We start from the raw sequence: 21,903 nt of genomic DNA, 5'->3' as shown, positions 1-21,903 counted from the left end.
TGCCGGACATGGTGGGCAGGAACCCAAACAGGCTTGGAGTAATTTTGTGGAAAAATACATGCGAAACCCCTCCCCATAGTCAACAGGGGGTCAGGTCCTTTCCAAATTTTATCAAGTGGGTCTTTCCATTTGACTTTAATAGCTGGGAGGGTGGGTGGTGTTTGCCAATGAAGAATTATAGGAGGTTGGTCGGAGTTTTTGTAAATATTAAAGAGATTTAATGTAGTTAAGGCTTTTGCCAGCTGGATATTAGGGGGGTACATTTCCCCTTTTTCTTTATTTAATTGAGCCTTAAGAGTTTGATGGGCCCTCTCAACAATGCCTTGTCCCTGTGGGTTATACGGAATGCCTGTAGTATGAGTAATGTTCCAGAGGGAACAAAAATCTTTAAATTGTTTGCTGGTAAAAGCAGGTCCATTATCCGTTTTAAGTTGAAGAGGTAAGCCCATTACAGCAAAACAGGAGAGCATATGGCTTATAAGCTTTTTTGAGTTTTCTCCAGTCTGAGCTGTAGCCCACATAAACTTAGAGAAGGTATCAATTGAGACGAACACATATTTTTGTTTGCCAAAGTTAGGTATGTGGGTAACATCAATTTGCCAAAGAGCGTTGGCTTTTAAACCTCGAGGATTAACCCCTAGAGTCTGAATAGCAGGTGTTTTGATTAGACCTGCACAGGAGGAACATGTAGCAAGAATACGTTTTAACTGTGGCAGAGGAATATCAGGAAATCGAGCTCGAAGACCTTTAAGATTAACATGGGTTAGGGAATGAAAGACAGCAGGATTAGAGACAGAGGCTAGGAGAATTCCTGTGGAGGCAAGGCGGTCAGCTGCAGCATTCCCTTCGGACAGGGGACCAGGAAGAGGGCTGTGGGAACGTAGGTGCTGAACATACAGTGGATGGGTTCAAGAACAGAGCATAGAGGCAATTTGAATTAAAAGAGGAGAAAGTGGGTTGTCATCAATTCTTACATAAGATCGAGCAAGCCATGGAAGTAAGTTAACAGTATACACACTGTCAGAAAAAAGGTTGAAGGATTCTGGTACAGCTTTTAATGCAAGGAAAACAGCATAAAGTTCTTTGTACTGAGGGGAATTATCAGGAAGTTCAGTAAAGAGAGGTTTGGGGTATTGCTGGTCTGGATAATATATAAGGGCAGCAGCTCCCTTTTTTCCACCATCAGTGAACACTGTAGGAGCAGAGGGGATGGGATCTCGAGAGAAAAGTTTAGGTACTAGTAGAGGCAACAGAGGTAAAGAAGCTATCAAATTATTAGAGGGAAAATGATTATCTAATTGTCCTGGAAAACCCATTAAACTTATGGCAAAACGAGAATGGTGGCGTATGAGCCATTCTGTATCAGTGAGAGAAAAGGGAAGAATGATTGAATCTGGTTCCCTTCCTAAGACCTGAACCGATCTGTTTCTTCCTTGGCGAACCATAAATGCTAAGGCATCAATCTCGGTAAGGAGTCTTGGAGCTCCGCCTACTGGCATATGAAGCCATTCGAGAACGCCATGTTTCTGCCACAATGCCCCCACTACCGTGGGGGTGGAGTTAAAGATTAGAAGATTTACTGGAGAGGAGGGGGAGAATCGAACGAGGTGCATGTCCTGGAGAGCCTGGTTAACTTTTTCCAGAGCCAAGGATGCTTCGGGGGTTAACATACGCTTTGAGGAGGGCTGTTTGTTTCCTTTTAACAGATCGAACAGTGGTTGCAGGCAGCTCGTAGGCAGATAAAGATACTGCCTAAGCCAATTCAAATTTCCAAGAAAACTTTGTAAAGAAGCAAGAGTGAGATTAGAAGGAAAAGTAACACAAGGTTTTAAAGGACGAATCTGCGTTAGGGAAATCTCTGAGCCTAAGAAAGATATTGGAGGGATTAGTTGTATCTTCTCAGGAGCTACATTAAGTCCACTTCTCTTTAAGGCAGGGATTAGAAAATCACGTAGGGCGGAGAGATCTGTATCTAATTCTCCCCATATTAACACGTCATCCATATAATGAAAAACCTTAAGGCCCTTATGAATATATGGAAAAAGGGCAGATTTAACAACCTCTTGACAAATAGTAGGACTATTAGCCATGCCCTGGGGCAGTACCACCCATTCAAATCTATCGGCAGGGCTGGCATTATTAATAGAAGGAACAGAGAAAGCAAAACGTTTACAATCTTGTGGGTGTAAGGGAATAGAGAAAAATCAATCCTGTATATCAATAGCTATGATTGGAATTCCTGTGGGAATTGCGGAAGCAAGAGGCAAACCCCTTTGGGGGGAGCCCCAAACCTGCATGGTTTTATTAACTGCACGAAGATCTTGGAGGAGGCACCATTTTCCTGAGCGCTTTTTAATTACAAAGACTGGAGTATTCCATGGGCTCCGAGAATGACGAATGTGTCCCAACGATAACTGCTCTTGGACGAGTTTTTTAAAAATTTCTAGCTTCTCCCTAGGCAAAGGCCACTGTTCCACCCAGACAGGCTCATTAGAAAGCCAATCTAAGTGGGGAGTTCTGTTACGAACAGTGGCAGTTAGTATTGGGGGTGCTGGTTGGGTCTAGCAGTCTCACAGGAGTGAGTGTGGTGTCCTGCAGAGGTGTCTGAGGATATCACTACATCTAAAGATTCCAGCAAGTCTCTTCCCAATAAATTGGTGCTTATATCAGCTATTAAAGGCTGAAAGCGTCCGGTAGTCCCTTCTGGATCTTCCCACACAAGGGAATCTCGTGTGCAGAATGCCTGAGTCAATCCTCCAACACCATGTAAGCGTGGTCCTGGGAGGAGTTCCCAACTCTGGGGAACCTCTGCTTGTCTTAATATTGTCTTATCTGCTCCCGTGTCAATCAAACACTTAAAAGGAATATTACCAATCTTTACTGTCATAGTTGGGTGACCCCTTTCTAAAACAGGGGTGGTCCATAAAATCTCAGGCTCTGAATTCGAGCTGTTCTCTTGCTCCAGCCGGTTATTTCTATGCTGGAAGTTCCCACATACCACGGGTTCCTCCTTCTGCTCACCCTCTGTTATTGTTACTTGGCGTGGTGGGTATAGCGACGGATTGGGTCCCAAGCTGGGCTTCTGTTTGTGGAAGAAGGGCACAGCACCAAGCGGGCGACCTGCTTCCTTCCCTCTTGGGGGCGGGGCTAAGGGAAGCCCCATACCTAGTTTAAATCCCTGTTTACATTTGGCAGAGGCGTGCTGTTCCTATGGAACCTTGACCAACAATCTCTCCTCCAGTGAAATCCTTTCTGGCATCTGGGACAAGGCATTCGTGGTCTCTGATTCCCTGTCTGGAGGCGGGGTTGCCCTGATTGGAGGTGGGGTCGCCCTGACTGGAGGTGGGGTCGCCCTGACTGGAGGCGGGGTCGCGGTCTATTTTCTGGACATTGGTTACGCCAATGCCCTTGGCGACCGCACTGAAAGCAAGCTCCTTTTTGCTTATGTAAGGTAGCTGCATAGGCCTGTAACATATGTCCTTGAAAAGAGCTTGATCTGAGATCCTGTGTAGCTAGAATCCAAGTATCTGGGTGTTCATTTTTAAGAGTGATACAGGCCTGTCGAAAATGCGGAAGCATTCCATCCCAGACTATGGATCGCAGTAGGAGAAAACGAGTGTCAGGATTATAAATCTTCCTTTCCAAACTCGACTGGACCCTGGCAATGAATTTAGCGAGGGATTCATCAGGTTCTTGTTGCAGGGAGAGAATGGGGGCTGAGGCTGCTCCCATGGGTGGTGTTAATCGCTCCCATGCTTTTAATGCACACAGGCGTACTTGATCAAAATACCCCGCTGGAAACTTGGCTTCCGCCTGTTGAATCCCTGTTTCTAATTGGCCTGTTCCAAACAATGCATCAAAATTACCCTCTGGCTGATTTTGAATATTTTTCCGCGATTGTTGTAAACATTCATCGCGAAAGAATGCCTCCCATTGCAGGAAGAGGGGGCCTGGGAGCGTAGCACGAGTCACATCTCTCCAATCTTGAGGGGTATTAAGGTTCTGAAGCAGGCCTTGTAAAATGGACCTGGTCCATGGGGCATGAACACCGTCATCTTTGATAGCCTGGCGTAGTTCCTTCAGGTCTGTGGCGGAATATGGATACCAGGCCTGAGGTTTTTGTCTATTGGGGGCAACATTGACCGGAAATGTGTGGACTTCCTCTGATAAGTGTGTAGCGGTAGGAGGAGTCACTGAAGTGGAAGCTTCTGGACAAGTGGCCGAAGAAGTGGTTTTGGAGGCTACAGGAGAATTCGGACATGTGTCTATCAAAACAGGGTGGGGTGAAGAAGCAGCCGTGGAGGCAGCAGGAGGTTCCGGACACGTTTCTGCCAAAATGGGGGTGGCCGAAGAAGTGGCTGTGGAGTCCAAAGGAGAATTCGGACACGTGTCTGCCAAAATAGGGGCCTCAGGGCAAGATGCCAAAATAGGGGCCTCAGGGCAAGATGCAGAGGAATTAGGGTGGGTCAAGATCACGACAGGCCTTTGCTTCTTCTTGTTTTTAAGGTGCTGGTTAAGTTCTATGATTACTTCCTTTATCTCTTGGACCTCAGCCTCTAGTTTCTTAAGCCTTTTGAGAGGTTGCCCTATATATCCCTTAAAAGCTGCTATGATGATCAACAGGATATAAGGTGAAGCCCCGAGAAAAATGTCCCAGATATATAAAAATTGTATACTGGAAAAAGAATGCAGGATTTGGAAAAGATTTTCCATGGTGGAAAGATCTCCGGAAAACAATAAAAAAGAAAAAAAAAATCACAGTGCCTTAACACAATATTGCAGATACCCAAAAGGTGTGTACTTATCTAAGATGTCTTCTTGTAAATCTGCTGCTTACGGGTCCCTGTTCCGGGCGCCAGATGCCGGGATAGCCTGAGGGTACTTCTTCCCGAGCCGGTGCTCTCTGGGTTGGAGAGAACTCAACTGGAGCTGATCTAGGCTGCTGTGTGGGAGAGGGATCAGGAACGCGTGCTGCACCAACTTCCGCAGGAGATACACTCTGGAACTCTCGGAGCCGGAAAGCAATTTCCAAGTGTCTTTAATCAGAAGAGCAGCTGTTTTTATACTCTCCAAGTAGGGTGGAAACAGGATGTGATATAGAGAGGGTGGAGAGAAAAGTGACTGGTGAAAATCAGAGTGTGACAAGGAGGGGGCGGAACAGGCGAGAATCCTATAACTGAACCACCAATGCCCTGGAGTGCTTTATGTAAAAGTGATTTATGTAAGTAGACCAAACCTTTGGATCAGTAAATCCCTATATAGCCATATGGATAAGAAGAAGCCAGGGGGAGATGGCAACTACCCAACAAAAGAAGACATGCACATGACTAACAGACATAATAAAAATACTCATAGCCAAGTATTGTTATGGAAACACATATAAAAACTACAGTTAAGACATTACCTCACAGCTGTGACAATGACCTACATCTAGAAAACAAATAACAATAAATGCTAATGGGGGTGTGGGTGAAAACAATCTAGTATATTGCTGGTGGGAATTCAAACTTATCCAAGTGTCATGGAAAACAGTATGAATTTTTGCTAAGTAAATTAAAGAAATCTACCATGTGATCTAGTGACTTATCCCATTTCTCTGTCTGTCTACCTGAAGAATATAAAAACTCTTCTTTGAAAAGATTTTTACATTTATTTTTTAATTTTAAATGTTTATAATTTATTTATTTGGTAGAAGCAAAGAGAAATCAAAAGGGAAGGGGAAGGATAGAGAGTTAGAGAGAAAAGAAAGACACCTGAAAACTTGCTTCACTGCTTGTAAAGCTTCCACCCTAAAGGTGGGAACCAGCGGCTGGAACCCATGTTTTGAGCGCTGTAGTGTGTATACTCAACCAGGTGCCCCAAGATATGTATACTTTTATAGTCACTGAAGCACTGGTTTTTTTTTCTTTTTAATCATTCCAGGAAAGATAACTTTTTGTAATTGTAATTATCAATCCACACATTTATTTTTTCATTAACTTCTTCCAAAATTCTTTAAAAATATTAATCTTTGTATTTATGCACGTAAGCATTTATTGGATAGAGACACAGAGAAATTGTGAGGAAAGGGGGAGGAAAATAGGGAGGAAGAGAGAAACTGCACTCCTAAAACACATCCAGTGTTGTAAGCCACCATAACCTTAACAAACTTAACAAACCAAACAACACTTTATTACCACTATGGCAAAAATAGAGTTAATGAAAATGACATGTAGTAAGACTGACTATAATGACATGATTTCATGCTCTCTACAGGGATACATGGTGGCCTGATTAGAGTCCTGTTGCAGAGAAATCTGTGTGAGTGCTAAAAATCATTTTACCATTCCCATTCATTCTTGACTCAGTAACTCATACAAAAATTCCCATTTCTCCTGCTACTGACATGAAAGTAGGAAACGTTTCCATGCTTGACTTGTTATAAAATGACAAGTAATGAATCACAGACCCCAGTGAAGTGTTCTGACTAGAATGGGGGGGTCTGCATTTTTATAAGAACAGGGACCAGACAGACACATTGGGGTTTTTGTTACAGATTTGACTGCATTCATCCTTTGATTCCCTAGTGTTAACCTGGGAACTTTCACAGCTTCTAATGGACATGGTTTTACTGTTAGACACTAGATGGCACAGCAGAACTTTCATTGAAATTTCTCCTATTTCTGGTAGTCAGAGGCAAAATGTTATTTTCATAACATTTAATTTGATAAAACATATTTAAGAATCCAAATCAAAATAATAAATCACTGGAAAGGAGGGGAAATGTCCCAGCCTCATGGAAATGAATCTCTCCTTGTTAGCTTAGTACTTGAACTAGGGCTAGAAAAATATGAAATCTCTAAGGAAGAAGAGCCATTTTGTAAAAATTTAAAAATATATTACTATTCATCTTTAAACTCTTTTGAAACTCTGATCATCCTAATTAACCACAATTGACTTAAGCCAAGTCATAAAAACATGTGATTTAATTCTACCTGTTTTGATTAAGAGAAAAATGCCAGATGAGATTCAGATTCTTAGGAAAGTATCAGAGTGAATGTCAATTTAGATGTACGTTTTAGCACCTCTTTCCTTCTTTCTTTCTGTCTCTTTTAATAATTGACAAGTTTGTATTATAAGAGGGGTACAATTTAATACAATTCCCACTTTTTATATTTACTTATTTTCCATTTTGTTGCCCTTGTTTTTTTTTTTTTTTTTTACTGTTGTTGTAGTTATTACTGTTGTTGTTATTGATGTCGTTGTTGTTAGATAGAACAGAGAGAAATGGGAGGTACAGGCGGTAGCGCAGCGGGTTAGGCGCAAGTAGCGCAGGGTGCAGGGACCAGCGTAGGGATCCCGGTTCGCTCCGGCTCCCCACCTGCAGGGGAGTTGCTTCACGGGCTCTGAAGCAGGTCTGCAGGTGTCTTTCTCTCCCCCTCTCTGTCTTCCCCTCCTCTCTCCATTTCTCTTTGTCCTATCCAGCGACAAACGACATCAACAGCAATAATGATAACCACAACAAGGCTACAACAACAAGGGCAACAAAAGGGAGAAAAAAATGGCCTCCAGGAGTAGTGGATTCATGGTGCAGGCACCGAGCTCCAGCAATAACCCTGGAGACAAAAAAAAACAAACAAAAAAAACCAAACAAACAAACAAAAACAACAGAGAGAAGTGGAGAGAGGAGGGGAAGACAGAGAGTGGGAAAGAAAGACAGACACATGCAGACCTGCTTTACCTCTTATGAAGTGACTCCCCTGTAGGTGGAGGGCATTGGCTCAAATTGGGATCCTTATGTGGGTTCTTGTGCTTGCGCCAAGTGCGCTTAACCTACTGCGCTAACACCTGACTCCCCCAAATTCCCACTTCTATGGTCAAATCAGTTTCATATCCCCTCCCCTGCATTGGAAGCTTCCCTATTCTTTTTTCCCTCTGATGATATGGACCAAAGATCTTTATGGGGTATAGAAGGTGGAAGGTCTGGCTTCTGTAATTGCTTCTGCTGGACATGGGCATTAGCCAGTTGATCCATACTCCCAGACTGTTTCTAGCTTTCCCTAGTAGGTTAGGGATCTGGGGAAGTGGGGTTCAGGGACACATTGTTGAGGCTGTCTGCCCAGGGAAGTAAGATTGGTTTCATGGTAGCACCTGAAACTTGGTGGCTGAAAAGCATTAAGATACAGAGCAGAACAAATTGTTTAATAATCAGGAACCTAAAGGGGTCTTTATGTTGGAAGAAGCTAGGAAGTCTATTTCAGGTATAATCCAAGGGGTCCATGACTTTACTAATTTTTGCCTGAACCTGACAGCTAACATGTAGGTTGGCTAGGAGTATTGTCTGGGAAGATGGTATCAGAGTTGAGGTTGGACTCTAGAAACGTGGATTAGGGCAGAGAGAAGCTCCCAAGTATGAGAAAAGTATATAAATACCTTTAACTGTAAACCCAATTTTCTAAGGAAGTTCCTGTTGTTTTCGATGGGCTATGTTGTTTTTGCCGGGCTGGCTTCACGGGCAGGTAACAGACGACCAGGGACTCATAGTTGAGCTGTAGGCAGTATCTCTTTATTCATGCAGGACACAGCACAATCTAAGACGAGCTAAGCTAAACTCAAGGTAAAGTACTCTAAAACTCACAATGCTGTCTTTATATATACTTGCCAAGTAGGGTGGAAACAGGGTGTGACATAGAGAGGGTGGAGAGAAAAGTGACTGGTGACAATCAGAGTGTGACAAGGAGAGGATCAGGGTGTGACAAGGAGGGGGGGTGGAACAAAAACATATCATGAAACAGTGGGGATTGAACCAATGCCCTGGAGGCAGGTGCTTGTTAACAGCGGTTATATAAATAGAATGAAGTGGTTATGTAAATAGAATAGTGTTAAGCAGGGGGGATTTAAACCAAATGAAACAGAAGGGGTCTCATGCATACCAACAAGTTCCTACCTTTCCAGCTCCCTTTTGTCTTTCAGCGACTCAAGACAATTGATCTGACGTAGGGCCCATGTCTATTCATATTTAGCACAGGAGCCTTTGTAGTCTCTGCATCCCTGTTGGTCTAAGCTCGAATTCCATGGTCATAGCTGGGAACATTCTAGGCTGCACTCATTTCAGGATCAGTCTTTCTTGAGTGGCAGAGTATGTTGATCCAGCATCCATTCAGAGAGTGGAGCAATTTCTTTTCTTTTCTTTTCTTTTTTTAAATTTTATTATATTTATTGATTGGATAGAGATAGCCAGAAATCGAGGGTCAGGGGGAGAGTGAAAGAGACAGAGAGATACCTGCAGCTCTGCCTCACCACTTGAAAAGCTTTCCTCCTGCAAGTGGGGACCAGGGGCTTACACACTGTAACGTGTGAGCTCAACCAGGTGCACCACCTGGCCCCAGGTGGGGCAATTTCTACTACCATTGTTCTACATTGAAGGCAATGTTCTGTAGAGACTCACAGAGGGTTTATGATTTTCCTAATGACCAGTGATATGATGTTCCTAATGGAGATGACCAGTGATGGTGGAGAGAGGGATCTGTTAGAGGTCTAGGCCCATCATATTTATGTGGGAATCCAAGGATAACCTGACTAGGGCTCCAGATGATGGAGTGGCCTAGTAGTGACCACTTTCTTGACTTTGACAACTTCACTGGCTCCTTAGAATCTTCTCATGTACTCAGATAAAGCTCATAGGGAACTGGAAGATAGCAGTCCAGAGTAGCTAAGTTCATAGAATGGAGTAAAAAAAAAATCCTATATTCAGGGTTTGGGTGGTGGTATGCCTGGTTCAGCTCAAATGCTACCATGCACAAAGTCAAGGTACTTCAAGCTCTAGTCCCTACATGCAGTGGGGAAGCTTTGCAAGTGGTGAAGCAGTGCTGCAAGTTTCTCTTTGTCTCTCTCCCTCCTTTCTTCATTTCTGTCTTATCAAAAAAATAATTAATCATTGTGATGTAATTAGCAAAGGCCTGATGTCAGGATGGAGCTTAAGTATGTACTAGATGGAAGAGGTTCTCTCTTCCTGTGATGCTCTCTTCCAGCTCCTGCTTCCCTATGTGCTTGAGGTGCCCACCATGGCTGCTTCTCCTGGGAACGGAACAGGTATAACTGAGCTAGCCAGTAAACTCTTAAGACTCTCCTCAACAGCCATTATGACTAACCTATATATCTGCTGATAAGTGCCTATTTTGCTGTACCTAAAATACGCTGTTCAGTACTGCTGAACTGCCATGTAATAAACCTTTGAGTTAAAGTTGCACTAAGCTGTACTTTCACAAAGTCCTTATATTTATTTATTTATTTAGCCTCCAGGGTTATCTCTGGGGCTTGGTGCCTGCACCACAAATCCACTACTCCTAGAGGCCATTTTTTCCCCATTTTGTTGCCCTTGTTGTCGTTATTGTTACCATTGATGTTGTTGTTGGCTAGGACAGAGAGAAATTGAGAAAGGAGGGGAGATAGAGAGGGAGAGAGAAAGACAGACACTTGCAGACCTGCTTCACTGCTTGTGAGGTGACCCCTATGCAGGTGGGGAGCCTGGAGCTCGAACTGAGATCCTTGAGCTTGTGCACTTAACCCACTGCACTAGCAGCTGACCTCCCTTATTTTTTAATTACAATAATTAATAAAAAGAAAATAGAAAAAACAAAGTCCTATGCTCAAACCCTATTCCATTTCTTAGTGCTCCATTGCCTCAGGTAAGTAATTTGCACCATTTATTTATGGAGGGGGTTAATACTTTGCAGTACAAGAATTGGCATATGCATACAATTTCATTGTATAATAGGCCCCCAGAGTTTACTTCCTATCCACCTTCTTCCACCAGAGTCCTTTACTTTGGTGCAACACACCATGTTCAATCCATGTTTCACTTTTGTACTTTCTATAAAAGAGGAATATTGATAAAAGTTTTTCAGAGGCTTGCTGTGAAAAGTAAGAGGTGATGAAGAAATTAGTACACTGTAGTCCATAACTTAAATCTAATAAATACAGTTATTATTCTTTTGAGAAGACATGCATCAGATTTGAAATTTGAGATAGCAACAGCTTAATTTTGTATCTTTGACTTAATTATACTCCATACAGCTTTGATAATGGGTAAGGCCTATGATGCTTAAGTTTTTCTGTAACTTGGCTAGACCTTAGTTATTTCGATCTTCAGTTGAAAACAAAACAAAAATGAAAATCACAGTGCCACGGTGAGGACACTATTATTATTATTTTAGATGAGGTTAACATATCTATAGACTGAGTAAAGTTGAGTATACTTCACTATTTGGGTGGACAACATCCAGCCAGCTAATGTCATAAGAGGAAAAAAGAAAAAGACTGAATTCTCCCCTTCCAAGAGAATGAATTTTCTTCCACATTGCTTTTTTTAAATTTAAAATTTTAATTTTGATTAATAGTGGGTCACAGGTTGTAAGGTTATAGGGAATAGGTCCATACCACACTCAGCACTAAAGTTCTGTGTCCCCACCCTCCCACCTCCCAATGAGCCACCATAGTTCACACAAAGTCTGAGAAATAGTTTTATTTTCTGGCTTTTTTTTTTTTTCACGAGTTCATGTGTATCAGTTCTCTAGATTCTATATATGAGTGAAACCATCTGGTAACTGTGTCCTATCTCTCTACTTATTTTGCTAAACATAATCACCTCCAGTTCCATCAATTTTGGGCCAGAGGACACATCTGTGAATTCATTTAAGACATTTATTTCTTCATTGATGTTTGTTGTTATTGTTGTTGTCCTGATAATCTGTCTCTTCCTGTATGTAGTGTGTTAAATTCTCCTACTACTGTCTTTTTGTTTGTTTCTTTATGTGGATGATTTTCTATGATGGTCTTGCTTATTGTATATATGTTCCTTATTTGTCTCTGTGTTATATTTTGGTTTGTGGTTACCATTAGTATTATGTCTAACTTACAATATCTACAATAGTATTTCCTTCCCTTCCCCTATTTTTTTTCATTTACTTATTTATTTTCTCTTCCCACAAATCCTTCTCCCATTTTCTTATCAGGGATTTAACACTGATTTACAAAATCATGAGATAACGGGTATAATTACATACCATTTCCACCATCTGAATTCTGTGTCCTCATTCTCTCCACTGAAAACTGCAGTGGGTCTCTCAAGGTCATAGATATGGGTTGACTATTATTTTTATAACTATCTATATTTAGATATATTTCCTCCCCCCCTTTTTTTTCCTTATGTGGTCCTGCCTTCTCTTCATTTCTAAGTCATACCTACACTAATGCTACTTCTGAATGTTTTTTCCTCTTTTCTTCTCTCTCTGGGATTTCATGGAATTAGAGTCCATAGCCCTTTCATCATCTTCCCCTAACATTTCTCCCCCTCTTGTGTTATCGACCAAAATTCTTTCTGGGGTGCATAAGGAAGGTGTTCTGGCTTCTGTAATTGCTTCTCACTGAACATGGGCATTGGTGGGTGGATTCATACTCCCAGCCTGTTTCTATCTTTCCCTAGTGTGGTAGGGCTCTACAGGGGTGAGGTTCTAGGACACAATTGTGAGGTCCTCTGCCCAGGGAAGTCAGGATGGAATCATGGTAGTATCTGCAACTTGGTGGTTGAAAGGCAGTGAGATATAAAGCAGGACAAAATGTTAAAGAAACAGGAACCAAACAGTAGAAACAGAACAGATGAGAATAGGGATCTTAGGGTGGAAAGAAGCTAAAAAGTGGCACTAACAGTGGTCTTTCTTAAGTTGGCCTCTGTTCACAGACATTTGCCCATACTACTCTATCCAATTTTGCCTTCCCCTTTCCTGTGTCTTTGTTTTCCCCTGTTGTGTTCTGGTTCTACTGTACAACTGATCACCTCATTAACAGTTGGAATTCCTTTGCTTCTTTTCACATGGGACTCCTTTCAGTAGTTCTGGTAAAGCTGGATTGGTAGTGATGAGTTCCTTCAGTTTCTGAGTGCTTAGATGTTTGAAATATCTTTAATTCTCCCTCATATACAAAAGATAGTTTAGCATGATAGAGAATTTCTGTCTGCCTCTATCTAATAAATAAAAATAAAAAATAAAATAAGATAGATATATAGATAAATAGATCCAAAATACCATAGCATGACTCATCTCTAGTACAGGCAGTGTTAGGAACTGAAACTGGGACTATACTACACAGATATGTCCTGTGCTTTACCCCCGAGTTATCTCCTTAGCTTCATTCTTATTTTTATTTTTACTTCATGCACTTAACTGTGTGCACTAATGCCTGGTCCCCTCATTCTTTTTTTCTCCACATATTTACCTATTTTTCTCCACATACTTACCTATTTAAAGCTTATTATTATTATTATTATTATTATTATTTTATTATCTTTATTTACTAGATAGGGACAGCCAGAAATAGAGAGGTTAGGGGAAGATCGAGAGGGAAAGACGACTCCAGAGATAGGGAGAGAGACAGAAAGACACCTGTAGCACTGCCTGACCACTCATAAAGCTTTTCCCCTACAGGTGGGGACCAGGGGTTTGACCCTGGATTCTTGTGCATTGTAACATGTGCACTTAACCGGGTGTGCCACCACCCAGCCCCTAAAGCTTTATGTTTATAATGTTCACATCTATTTTTCAACACCTTTTTTAAAATTTGAACTCCATTGTTCAAGTTTATGTTTTCAGTTGCATTTCTGGTCACTAAAATTAGATTCTAAATAAATCAATTTAATAGGTGAATCAATAAATCCACACACATTGTTAATTGCTACATGCAGTGTTATGCAAAAAAAGAGCATATGAAAGTTAAGAATATCCCAAATGTTATACATTTATTTCCAAAGAAAAAGTCTATAAATATGAATTTGATCACTTCAGAAGTCTAATTTTATGTGTAATGGAAGACATGATTATGCACAATCCTTTGACTGTCAAGCCAACCCAGAGCTAATCCATATGTGCCAAGGCACATTCATAAATAGGAAATGATGTGCATACTAGCAAAATCATAGAACTGTAGTGTTTAATTATATCTAAATTAATGCAAGAAGAGTCTAAACAACTCTTCTTCTTTGATATTAATTTTAAGATGCCAAAAGAATAAATCATCTGCTGAAGAGAGACCAATAGTTTGTTGTCTTTCCAAATTACTCTACTTTAAACATACACAAAAAATCATATAGGTATATAATAAGGACTTAGATTTTATAGAGAAATTGATATCATGCTCTTCTCTTAATTATAAAAGCACTTACCTTGAACAAGTCAACTTTGCTGATGATGTTGAAGTTCATATCAATGGCCAGAGATAATTGCATTGTTGTTGGAAGGTTCTCAAGAACATGAGACTCGTCTTCATAAAGACAAAACACATCAACCCAGAAAGCAGAATAAATAATGAGAAAAAGCACCAAAGTATAAGGGGAAAACAAAACAAAACAATACAATAATAACTAATGAGTAGACACCAGCTTTTCCTTTCTTTTTTTTTTTTTTTCAGCTTTTCCTTTCTTCTTTCTTTCTTCCTTCTTTCCTTCCTTCCTTCCTTCCTTCCTTCCTTCCTTCCTTCCTTCCTTCCTTCCTTCATTTCTTTCTTTCTTTTTGCCACCAGGGTTCTCACTGGGGCTCCTCCTCCTATTGGCTGACCCCCCCCATTTTATTGGATAAGACAAAGAGAAATTGAGAGAGGAGGAGGGGATACAGGGAGAGAAAAAGATACATGTAGACCTGCTTCACCGCTTTTGAGTGTCCCCTCTATAGGCGGGGAGCAAGTGGTTCAAACATGGGTATTTGTTCTTAGTAATATGTGTGCTTAACCAGGTAAGCCATAGCCCAGCCTCCCACACCAACTCTTTATATATAGTCACTTTAACTTTTATATTTTTATTATGTGGGATATATATATATATATATATATATATATATATATATATACATATATATATATATATATATATATATATATATATATATACACCTCACATCATAAAAGCACTGTTTTTTGTCATAGAAACATATTTTAATTACTGGTGATTTACTGAATAATTCCAGGACCTGTGCTGGCTGAGTTTCTAGATGTGAAGTTTAATGTTTATAAAAAATAAGCGTTTGGGTAGTCGGGCGGTAGCGCAGCGGGTTAAGTGCACCTGGCCTGAAGTGCAAGGACAGGCTTAAGGATCCCAGTTCAAGCCCCCGGCTCCCCACCTGCAGGGGAGTCATTTCACAGGCAGTGAAGCAGGTCTGCAGGTGTCTATCTTTCTCTCCCCCTCTCTGTCTTCCCCTCCTCTCTCCATTTCTCTTTGTCCTATCCAACAACAATGACATCAATAACAACAATAATAACCACAACAACAATAAAACAACAAGGGCAACAAAAGGGAATAAATAAATAAATAAATAAGCGTTTGAACAAACAGGGATGAGAAAAAGAATATTGTCTTCTAATTCTACAACTTCCAGCTTTGATAGCCTAGAGTTTTCAAATAATGAGCACCATGTGGTAACCGAAAGCTTATAGAGCTCTGTCATATCCATTATCTTATTTGATTTTGTGACAACCTTGAGGATACAATTCTCGTTCTTGCTTTACAAAAAGAATAAAGAGGAACTGTGACTCAGAGAAGGTGTAAGTGCCATGTTCAGTTGTGCATGGTTTGAACTAGACCCTTCTGGGACTGGAATGTAAAGAATGTGTTAAGTGAACAAGTCAAACATTCAAATTATTGCTATTTATTTGCTTATTAACTCAGTAGAGAATGTGATACATCAATATTCTTTCCAAGTGAGAATTAAATGATAAGCCTTTTATAGATGATATACACCATTAAAGAACTGCCAACTTTTTGTGTCTGGTGTGCTATGAATTACTAAAAGTTGATTTTTTAAAATATTTATTTAAAAAAATTTATTTACTTATTTATTTATTTATTATTGGATAGAGCTAGAGAGAAATTGAGAAGGGAGGGGTAAGATAGAGAGGGAAAGAGAGACACCTGCAGCTCTGCTTCACTTCTCGTGAAGCTAGCTTTCCTCCTGCAGGTGGGGTCCAGGGGCTTGAACCTGGGTACTTGTGCACTGTAATGTGAGCACTTAACCAGGTGTGCCACTGCCTGGCTCCTGATTTTTTAAAATATTTCTTATAGCCATTTAGAGGAGAAAAGTTCTTTAATCCCAATACTGATTCTAAATATGTTTACATCTAATTCTCTCTTTTTTGATCCATTAAGTCAGAACAGTATTCAAAATTAAGTAGTGATGCTCATCTTAGTACTCTTTCGTTTCTTAAGTATTTATTTATTGCTTTCATTTATGAGAATGGAAACCAGAGATAACTAGAATATCACTTGGTACACATAGTACTGAGGATCATACTCAGGACTTCATGACTGAGAGTCCAATGCTTTATTTACTGTGCCATCTGGACTTTGAGCCCATCATTCTTATTTTTGGTGTGTGATTTAATATTTATTTACAAGACTGTAAGGGGTATACTGTAATAAGGGTGTGATTTCATACAGTTCCCACCAGAGTTCTATGTCCCCTATCCTCCACTGGAAATTTCCCTATTGTTTATTCCTCTGGGAATATGGACTAGAATTCTTTTTGGGGTGCAGAAAGTGGGAGCTTATTGTTGCTCTTTTTCAGGATTTTAAATGCCCTAAGAAATAGCTAAGGATGACCATGATTGTTTTGTTTTTTCGGATTCACTCAGGCTCTAAATTAAAGACTGGAGTTTCAAAAATGGCATGAAAGTGAAGAAAAGTATACACTATCAATAAAGAAGTGTTTCTTTCTTATCTGGCCTTAACTTTTATGGATCCTTGAAGGGCTCACACGATGCCATGTGCAAGGACTAGGGTTCCAGTGCAAGGCTACCACATGGAAGCCCCTAAAGGGGAGAACCTTAAATGGAGTGGTATTGTGTTGTCTATCCTTCTTTTTCTGTCTCTCACCCTCTGTCCAAAAAAAGAGAGAGGAAAAAGGTCACCAAATGAGGTAGAGTTGTACTGGCACTGCACCCCAGTGATAACCCTGGTGGCAAGAAAAAAAGAGGAGGAGGGAGACTTTTTGTGATTTAAAGACCACACCTGAGATATTACTACTCCTAGGGGTCGGGCTAAGCACTTGCCTAAGCAAACATAGAACTAAGTGCAAGGACTTAGGTGAGGGTCCTGGTTCAAGTTCCAGCTCCCCACCTGCAGGGGGAAGCTTCATGAGCTACAAAGCAGGCTTGCAGGCTTGTAGGTGTTTCCCTCTTTATCTTTTCCTTAACTTTCAAATTTTCTCTATCCTATCCACTAAGATGGAAAAATGGCTGCTAGTGGACTCGTAGTGAAGGCACTGAGCCCGAGGGGTAACCCTGGAGGTTAAAAAAAAAAAGAGTTGCTACTTTCCCCTTTCCTCCTCTCTCCTGACCCCCCCCCCCATGGCACTAATTCCTTTATTTCTTTTTTTGTTTAATTTTTAAAAATATTTATTTATTCCCTTTTGTTGCCCTTGTTGTTTTATTATTATTATTGTTATTGATGTCATTGTTGGATAGGACAGAGAAATGGAGAAAGGAGGGGAAGACTGAGAGGGGGAGAGAAAGATACCTGTAGACCTGCTTCACCGCTTGTGAAGCAACTCCTTTGCAGGTGGGGAGCCTGGGGCTTGAACTGGGATCCTTGTGTTTTGTGCCATGTGCGCTTAACCCGCTGTGCTACCACCCAACTCCCTAATTCATTTATTTCTATGCTGAAGTATTAGGGAATAAAACTTTAATCTGATTTGGCAGTGAGCACATTGTCTCTGACATACTTTAATATTGTATATCCTTTAATGAAAATTATTATTTTTTAAATAAAAGTTTTTTAACTCTAGAATTGTAGTCCGCATAGTAGATACTGTGAAGTATCATTCTGTAGAAAAGGGCGATAACACAGAGCAAGGATTTAGAGAACAGAAAAGGGCAATGACGCAGAGCAAGGATTTAGAGAACAGAAAAGGGCAATGACGCAGAGCAAGGATTTAGAGAACAGATTCAGGTCTGAGTCCATTTAGACCATTGCTGACTCTGTGTCCTTGCCCAATTTTTTTTACTTAGGAATATCCATTTCTTTGTCTCCAAAAAGTGCTGATGGTACCTGATTTGTGTGTGTATGTACATTCTATGAGGCAACGTGTGTAATAAGTAGCCTCTGGTAGGCACTGAATCAGATTTAGTCATTACTCTATAAAAACTGCATAACCAGCCAATCAAGACCGTATCTTTAAGAAAAAAATATTAATCCCACAGTATAAATTTAATGCTTTAAAAACCATTTAGTTGTTTTTGAATCTTTTGTTCAAATCCAATTAGTCTCCACATCTAGAACTTTTTTTTTTTCACAGAACTTCCCTTATATGGCAAAGTTTACAGGGATTTAGTTAATAACTCACTATACTTACCTAGTATTCTCTGAGAGTCCCATGTATATTCATACCAAGTTCGAACCCTTTTCTGTACAATCCTTGGAATGGAGTAAGTATTCATATAGGCTATAGTTTGATCCATGCAGACACGGAAGTTGTTTTGATTGGCTGTGGCTGCTCCAATTATATCTCTCATCTAAAACCACAAATACAGAAGACGTGGAAGATTTTTAACACACACACACACACACACACACACACACACACACACACACACACACACACACACACACTGCCATTATATCTTAATTACAACTATTTACACAAAAATAACGGGAAAATCATTTCTTCTTTTATTTATTTTTATTTATTTATTGTTGGATAGATACAGAGAAATTGAGAGGGGTAGGGGAGATAGAGAGGGAAAGAGAGAGACACCTGCATCCCTGCTTCACCACTTGTGAAGCTTTCCCCTCGCAGGTGGGGACCAGGGGGTTGAACCCAGGTCCTTGTGCATTGTGACATGTATGCTCAACCAAGTGTATCATCACCTGGCCCCCATTTCTGCTTTCTGAGCAAAATGCGGACAACAAGATCTTACTGCAGGAGGCTTTTGCCAGAACTCAGTTATATAATGCCAACATCTGAATACACCCTCCCCCCCAAATTTGTGTATTTCTGCAAGTAAGTTAGTTGACATTTTAGAACTTAATGGAGTTTGTGCTTATGCAAGGATTGTGCAAAGAAAGCTGAACAATTATGTGGCAGAATGACTAGGCTATATTCATAAATCTCACTTTGAAAACATCCTTCATAGATTATCCAGTGTGGCTGGCTATATAGATTCAATTCATCATGAAAGTGCAACCTCTGTACTTCCCCCTCTGTTGTTTAGACAGATAAAATCAAATCTCATCGTGCTTAAGGCATAGTATTCAGGAAAAGTCGAAATGTCTTGAAATTACTGAAGCATCATCTACTGCTGTGACAATACTTAAGGAACTGTCAGGTTTTAGTTCTTAGATGTTTATAACTCAGCCATAAAAACCCACTCTAGGTTAAAAGCTGATCTTTAAGGTCTCAGCACAAAAAAAGATATATAGCTCAACTCTTTCTCTCACATAGAGGGAAGCAAGTGGCTGTAAATTTGCTTTAGCTGTGAGTTTATAATAGGGAAAGGAAAAGAACCAGGACCTCACTTGCACACTTAAAATTTACCTCATTCATTCTACTGGCTAAACCCCTTCTGTGTATTAAAAGGTACTCATTCATCTAGGTCTAACTTAAATGGTTCTTTTATTTTGATACATTTATTACTTACCATTTAACAAGTTAATAAACATCCATTTATCAAAAGTATCTGATGAAGCAACTGTATAGACAGTCAAAATAATTGTATCATTTCTTAATTTTTTATTTAATTTATTTTGGATAGATACAGAGAGAAATTGAGAGGGGAGGGAGAGACAGAGAGGAAGAGAGAAAGAGAGACACCTGCAGTACTGCTTCATTGCTTGTGAAGCTTCTCTCTTCCCCCTTCCTCATCCTTCCCACCCCCAGCACATGGGGACCTGGGGTTTGAACCCAGGTTCTTGCACATTGTAACACTGAATTCTCTACTAGGTACACCGCCACCTGACCACTGTGATTGTATCTTTTTTTTTTTTTTTTTTAGTCTTTAACTTTCTCCTTTGTGACTATTTCAGGTATTTTTCAACATTCTCAATACATAGATCTCTTTCTTCCAAGCTATTCTTGATAGGTGCTAAAAATTTTCAAATTCATCACTTGGAAATATATGACCTCTACCAGGTGTATTACCTCCCAGCACCAGTCCTCCAATTTATTGAAATAGACACAAGTTAGCAAACAAACAAAAAACATATAATGTATATGCACATATATGTATGAATATATATATATGGTAGATTTATTTTTTATTGTAAACTTTACAAAGATTTGTTTAGTCTTTCAAAAAGGACAGTATTAACTATCTATGAATTAATATTTACAACTCAATTTACCTGACCAATTAAGCTGGAAAACACAAAAACTCCTAGAAAAAAGTTCAGCAGTTGGAAAACAATTTGAAATGTTGTTTGTGGTTCTGGAAGACCCCCAATGGTAATCAAAGATCGAACTGCCCAGTAATAACATCTCAGATACCTGTGAAATGATAAGATACTTAGATTTTCATTTTCACTACAACACAAGAATACGACTATGTTTATAAGTATAAATTACTATTAAATTTTAATACATTTCTTCCTATATGTATTCTTTTCTGTAGGTAGCACTGACAAATATCATAGCTACTGGTGTGCTCACTTCTTGATAAACATTGTGAAATGATGAAATAAACCAAAGCAGGTTGTTTACTAGCTATTCTATTTATTTCTTATTGATTTGGTTGTATAAAGTAATTACTTTATTAGGTTTATAATTTTGTAGATTGGGAATCTGTACAAGACTAAACAGAGATGGTTCATTTGTGATTGACTCTCAGTTTGGGTGATATAAATGGCCAAAGATACATGAGAAGACTTGATTAAGAAACAGAAGTCTGGGGCCTTGATTCAAGCTGTTACATGGGATTTTTGGTCTCCACAGTTATATGCTAGAAATGCTAAAGGTTGCATTCCACAATGATCTTGGGTCCATACTACCAAAAGGTTAAAGAATAGGAAAGCTATTAGGGGAGGGGATGGGATATGGAGGTCTGGTGGTGGGAATCGTGTGAAGTTGTACCCCTCTTATCCTATGGTTTTGTCGGTTTCCTTTTTATAAATAAAAAAATTTTTAAAAATGCTGAGGATACCTTCTTTTCTTGTATATGTAAATCTGGCCTAAGATATTGAGATAACTGTAGGAAGTTGTTATCTCTTTCTTTTCATTCAGACTATTAATATGACTAGCTTGAACTTTTTTTATAGCACAACAGCCTCAGGGTATATAAATGCTGTTTTTTTTTTCTCAGAGAAATAAATAAATAAAGGGAAATAAATTTTAGATACACCTTTCAATCAGAGGAGCAGCAAAAAATTTGAGGCTATCTTTAAACTGCTATTGGTATGTTATGATTTATGAGAAGTATCATAGATATCAAGGATATTTATGCAGCTGGAAAACCTGTTATTACTACAGTTGAATTTTCCAATTGTTAGTGCTAGAAAACAGAGCAAGTAAACCCTTCCTTTCATATTGCTAACTGTATCTTACTACATCATTGAATATGTAAGCTGTGACACAGAGAAGAGAGCTGAACTCTGTACAATGAGGGGTTGGGATACGGAACTCTGGTGGTGGGAATTGTGTGCAGTTGTACCCCTCTTATACTACAGCCTTGATAATCATTATTAAATCAATAAAAAATTAAAAAATAAATTCAATACTGAAGAAAAGCAGGTATTCTCAGAAAATATACTTGGTGAAAACTCTATTCTTAATTTAAACAAATACAAATGGAGAGACTGAAATCATTAGAGCCTATATAAAGAGAGAATCATATATATGCATGATCAGGCAAACTATTTGGTATATTCATACAGCTATATAACATGACTGAAGTAGG

General features: G+C 39.7%; 1 protein-coding gene across 1 annotated transcript in view; it reads right to left on the bottom strand.

Annotated features, from left to right (window-relative positions):
* Nucleotides 1-21,903, bottom strand: part of CNGB3 (cyclic nucleotide gated channel subunit beta 3) — a 194,714-nt gene that overhangs the window by 48,663 nt on the left and 124,148 nt on the right. Inside the window, exons 14-16 of the mRNA XM_007517351.1 lie at nt 20,357-20,498; nt 18,369-18,528; nt 14,195-14,292 (exon numbers count right to left, since the gene is read on the bottom strand). Coding sequence (XP_007517413.1) covers nt 14,195-14,292; nt 18,369-18,528; nt 20,357-20,498 — 400 coding nt within the window. The remainder of the gene's footprint in view (nt 1-14,194; nt 14,293-18,368; nt 18,529-20,356; nt 20,499-21,903) is intronic.

The sequence above is a fragment of the Erinaceus europaeus genome, chromosome 1, assembly GCF_950295315.1.
Source record: "Erinaceus europaeus chromosome 1, mEriEur2.1, whole genome shotgun sequence".
In the NCBI taxonomy this organism is placed as follows: Eukaryota; Metazoa; Chordata; class Mammalia; order Eulipotyphla; family Erinaceidae; genus Erinaceus; species Erinaceus europaeus.
Note: the sequence above shows the minus strand (reverse complement) of the source record. Positions and strands in the feature narration are given on the sequence as shown.